The 5,510-nt window shown below is 46.7% G+C and overlaps 1 protein-coding gene across 1 annotated transcript in view; it reads right to left on the reverse strand.

The window, feature by feature from the left end:
* The window catches only part of EHHADH (enoyl-CoA, hydratase/3-hydroxyacyl CoA dehydrogenase), a gene marked incomplete at its 5' end in the record, with an annotated part of 17,807 nt that extends 13,789 nt beyond the window's left edge, over positions 1–4,018 (reverse strand). The window contains 4 exons of the mRNA XM_010138566.1: positions 1,166–1,270; positions 1,553–1,664; positions 3,029–3,201; positions 3,915–4,018. Of these exons, the coding sequence (XP_010136868.1) occupies positions 1,166–1,270; positions 1,553–1,664; positions 3,029–3,201; positions 3,915–4,018 (494 nt within the window). The remainder of the gene's footprint in view (positions 1–1,165; positions 1,271–1,552; positions 1,665–3,028; positions 3,202–3,914) is intronic.
* Between the last annotated feature and the right edge of the window lie 1,492 nt (positions 4,019–5,510).

The raw sequence follows: 5,510 nt of genomic DNA on the forward strand, positions 1-5,510 counted from the left end.
CCCATATTGTCTACAGAATTATATTAAATAATCTGATTACATATAAGGAAAGAGAAAAGAGAACTGCTTATGTCACCAAATCTGCACTAAAAATGAAGTCCAAATATACCACAGGATGAATACAGTGAGAAGGAAGGGCGCCTCTTGCAGAAAAGCTAGCCAAAGAATATAGCCTTTTGTCCCTCTCTGGTAAATCTCAAGTTGTAGGGAAGTAAACAAGACACTGATCTTTAAGAATAGCCCTTTCATTGAACTATCTTAAATATAGAGTATGCTGTCATCTAGGACAAAGCTTAGGCTGCTCCAGTACAGCAGAAGTGCTCCTTCCTTTTGTAGTGAAGAGACCTGCAGGAGCAAAAGCAGCACCCCAGCTTGGAAAAGCACTGCTCAGAAGGGCCACATGACCAAAGCAGAAAGATTTTTTTGCTTCCTTGCATGTATGTGACAGAGCTCCAAATGAAATCCTGATGGAAGTCAGCGGTCTTTCCAAAGGTTTGAGGGGGTTAAGAGCGGAAAAATACCCTGTTTTCTCTCAAGGTGATGCTCCTCATGCTGCACAAAGAATGCTCCTCTTCCTGTGTTAGCTCCAGTGAATCTGATTTTGTTACTTGGAAGGTGGGAGGGAAAAATGTCTTCACATCCCTCCCACCTCCACAAGCCATTTTCTTACATAGCAGCTACAGGATTAGGGACAGAGTCACTTGGGTACTCATGGACCATTAAGTCGGGCTGAGGACGTGCCAGCTCCTCCACTAGGGGGAGAAAGTTATTTTTGATCAGCCATTATTGATGGTGCAACCAGAATACATGTGATACCAGCTGTGATCCAAAGCTATATATGGAAAGAGCACATAGTCCCCAAAATCAGTGGAGTGCAGCAGCCCAGAGGAGCATGTGAGTTTGGATGTATAATTAAGCAGCAGGAGGACTTGATACGTATCTGTTCTCTGAATCATCATTTGAATTTCTGCAGCTCTCCAGTATCTGAGTTTTTCACTTCAGATAACTGAAAACAAATTCTGCAATTAATTCTCTCTTATATGGATGCCAAGACTCAATGAATGGAGCATACAAATTTGAACAAACTGGTGGGCTTTGTTCTGGCTCTCTCCAGCCCTGAAGCGCCACCAATTATTTCTTGGCATTTCTACAATTCTTTCCTCACCAATCACTTTGTTTGCCAAGTGAATTGCTGCCTCAACTGTGTTTTCTTCCACAACTTCATCAACCAAGCCCAGCTTCAGTGCTTCAGTTGCTGGAATGTATCTTCCTGTGACAAAAAAGAGAAATAAGGTGACTACAGTGGGGCATGATGGGCAGTTTCATTCTTTCTCATCTGAAGCGTATAGCTGGCTTCAAATATGAGGCATGCTCATAAAACGCATTACTAACTACATGTGCCTTTCTTAGCCCATCATTAGCGGAAACAAGATGATTTTCAACCCAAGCAGCTACACAGGTAAAAGAAATTCACATTTCTTAGGCCAAGGTGATGGTATGACTCAATGCCATATTGCTATACACAGCGCAAGGCCCAGGCAGAGTACTTTACCTGTAGTGATCATATCCAGAGCAGCTGGTACACCAATCAGTCTGGGTAGACGCTGAGTGCCTTCGGCGCCTGGAAGTAATCCAATGGTGACCTCTGGTAAACCCATCCGCGCCTAAAATGAAGTGAAATTCAGCGCCAAATCTGATTAGAAAGTAATAATTACAAACTGAGCAGAATGGAGGAAAGATAAGCAGACCTGATTCACACATTGCTCCTCTAGGAAGCTTCAAAACTTCTACACAGAAACTTCTTCCTCGCTTCTTGCCATGTAACACTTTTAAGGAAAAAGCCCACTCAACCATTTCAAGAACTTGTGTACAAATGCAAGGAAAAACATCACCTTTCAGTGGATGTATGTGTGCTAGCACGGCACTGGAGGAGAGCTGCGGGGCCAACAACATCCCCCGGACTGACACACGTGTAAACTAATGCTTTCAACCAGTTGTTACCAAATGCTCTGTGACCTAACTGTTACCTCCCTAGTCTAATTCTTGGAAGTTTAGTAAAGGAAAACTGAACTCTTCCCTAATCATCCTTAAAATGTGTTTCCTTCGACAGTGTTCTTGGTGCACTTGACATTTAGTTGGGTTATGGCAGAGAAGCCAGGAGCAGCAGGGTTGTCTTGTCTATCTAGATTATTTTTTGCCTTGTTTTTAAAAAAATAATTTGCACATTTCCCACTGAGCTCTTGAGAGGTTTGGGATAATTTTAAAACCACTACTTATGTCACCCCCCTTAGGTGACATGTAGGGTGGATGCAGAATACCCCTTTATGCTGCTACAGCAACAGCCATGAAGAAACAGCAGTTCACACTGCTGTGTGAGGGGATGAGTGAAGAGTCTCTATAAGAAGACCAGGTTCTGCTAAAAGGTAGTTCAGCATTCCTCAGTCTTGAAGGAGAGGATTCAAGAAAAAAAAAATCAATCACTCCTTAAAAGACTCTTAAAGCTGTCTTTTGGTCAGACTGCTCCTTGAGGACCCAGAGCTTAGGAGGAATCAAACCATGAATGTTCTGCGCTAGCTGAGTTTCAACTGCCTATTGAAACTAGGCCACTAGCAGAAAGAAATGCAAAATTTTCTGCAGTAAAAAAAAGTAAGAGAAAGTCGTGCTGCATGAGCCAGTAAGACACAGCCATCTACACCAGAGTACAGATAATGACTCCTGAGACCTAGGGCAAATTAGCACTCAGTTGCTCAAGTTTCTATGCAGCCATCTTATTCTATGAGTTACAAATCACTCTTTTTAGAAATTACTTGAAATTAGTTATTTAGGAAGACTTATGGAAGGGTGGTGTGTAGGTGAAGAATGTCTGAGTGCACAGATTTGTATCCTGGAGCTGTAAAGTCCCCCTTCTCTGGGCAGGTGAGCCCAGGAAAGGCATGCTCTTCAGGAGCAGGCTCCCACCCTGTCTATGGCCATGTGTATATGGCTCCTGATGCCTTCACCAGCCTCTCTAGCTCACAGAGTGCGTTACCTTCACATGTGCAATCCGATAGTGACAGCCAAGTGCCACCTCCAGGCCTCCTCCCAAGGCAACGCCTTCAATGGCAGCCACCACGGGCTTCTCACTCCTTTCTATGAGAGAGACGATGGGGCCCAAGCCAATACCATGTCTCTTTGGAGAAGAGAATCCTCGAATGTCAGCTCCTGAGTTGGCATAAAAAGATTAAGAGGAATTAGCAGTCAAGGCCGTGATTGGAACAATCCTTCCTTCTATGGCATTGAACATGGTCAAGTCTCTGCAGAGCATTCTGCTGGCAGGAGAGTGGTTAACAGGAATCGACCCCTGTTGCGATCACCTTCAAGAAGCCCTGGCTCCTTGAGCCTATTCAGAGAGCTCAGGGGAAGGCTAAGTGCAAAAGTACATAGTAACTGTAATGGTCATGCAGTTACCACAGGAATTTTGCAGACAGCCTTGGTGTAATAAAGTGAACAATGCAAGTTACAAGTAACAAGCAATACAGAGCTCTACAGAAATTCCCAAAATTCCCAGGTTTCTACAGCTGGAGGTCTGTTACTCACCACTGCCCCAACCCAATCCATACGCTGGACCAGCTGAAGGTCCAGAGATTTAATACAAACAAATCTATGGAGAGTAAGGAGGCACCAGTAGATCAGGGAGATGAGCAGCTGTCCCTCATTACACCATGAACGTACTGGCTTATTTCTGGCCTGGACAGTCCAGCTTGTCACGTGGCCCATGTCACTTACGGCACAGCAGAATAGAAAAAGCCTTGTGGCCATTGCCAGCCAAATCAGGACTTTTACCAGCATTATTATGAGGCAGAGAACCTTCAGACATGATGGGTGGAAAGTGTTTTCTCTTTTTAGTAGGTTGTGTTTGATGAAAAATGTCTTGCCTGCACTGAAGTTCCCATTTTCACCACAAATCGTAACAGCTTTCACTGAAGGATCTGCATCTGCTCTCTTCAGCCGATCCTCTAGTTCCTGGAGAACTGTCAAACTGAAATAAATTGGAGATTCGGTGAGTAACAATCAATCAGCTACTTCTTGGAAGGGTAAGCACCAAGTGTCCCAGTGAAAATGAGCAACATCTACCCAAGGGCATTGGGGGAGCTGGTGGAAGTGCTCACCAAGCCACTTTCCATCATTTCTCGTTGGTCCTGGCTAACTGGGGAAGCACTAGTCAACTGGAGATTAGCTGATGTGATGCCCATCTACCAGAAGGAGGATCCAGGGAACTACAGGCCTGTCAGTCTGATCTCAGTGCCAGGGAAGGATCATCTTGAGTGCTGTCATGTGGCACATACAGGACTACCAGGAGATCAAGCCCAGTCAGTATGGGGTTATGAAAGGCAGGTCCTACTTGACGAACCTGATCTCCTTCTATGACCAGGTGACCCGCTTAGTGGATGAGGGAAGGGCTGTGGCTGTTTTCTGCCTGGACTGTAGTAAAGCTTTTGACGCTGTTTCCCCCAGCATTCCCCTGGGGAAACTGGCTGCCTGTAGCTTGGATGGGTGTACTCTTCTCTGGATAAAAAACTGGATGGATGGGCAGGCCCAAAGAGTGGCGGTGAGTGGGCTTCAGTTCGGTTGGTGGCTGGTCACCAGTGGTGTTCCCCAGGGTTCAGTTTTGGGGCCTGTTCTCTTTAATGTCTTCATCAATGATCTGGATGAGGGGATCGAGTGCACCCTCAGTAAGTTTGCAGGTGACACCAAGTTGGGCGGATGTGTTGATCTGCTTGAGGGTAGGGAGGCTCTACAGAGGGATCTGGACAGGCTGGATGGATATGCCACGGCCGAGTGCACTTGGGCCACAACAAGCCCCCTGCAACATTACAGGCTTGGGGAGGAGTGGCTGGGAAACTGCCCAGCAGAAAAGGACCTGGAGGTGTTGGTCAACAGCCGACTGAACACGAGCCAGCAGTGTGCCCAGGTGGCCAACGGCATCCTGGCTTCTATCAGCACTAGTGTGGCCAGCAGGAGCAGGGCAGCGATTGTCCCCCTGTACTGGGCACTGGTGAGGCCACACCTTGAGCACTGTGCCCAGTGTTGAGCTCCTCGCTCCCAGAAGGACATCGAGGCGCTGCAGCGTGTCCAGAAAAGGGCAACAAAGCTGGTAAAAGTCTGGAGCACAAGTCCTATGAGGAGCGTCTGAGGGACCTGGGGTTGTTTAGCCTGGGGAAAAGGAGGCTTGGGGGAGACCTTATCACCCTCTACAAGCACCTGAAAGGAGGTTGTAGCGAGGTGGGGGTCGGTCTCTTCTCTCAAGTAACAAGTGACAGGACAAGAGGAAACTGCCTCATGTTGCACCAGGGGAGTTTTAGGTTGGACGTTAAGATGTCTTTACATTTCTGTAAACCCTTTTGGGTTGTGAAGCACTGGAACAGGCTGCTCAGGGCAGTGGTGGAGTCCCCATCCCTGGAGGTGTTTAATAGACGTGTGGATGTGGTGCTGAGGGACATGGTTTAGGGACCCTGGCAGTGCAGGGTGAA

The sequence above is a fragment of the Buceros rhinoceros genome, unplaced genomic scaffold (assembly GCF_000710305.1).
Source record: "Buceros rhinoceros silvestris isolate BGI_N320 unplaced genomic scaffold, ASM71030v1 scaffold18446, whole genome shotgun sequence".
Classification (NCBI taxonomy): Eukaryota; Metazoa; Chordata; class Aves; order Bucerotiformes; family Bucerotidae; genus Buceros; species Buceros rhinoceros.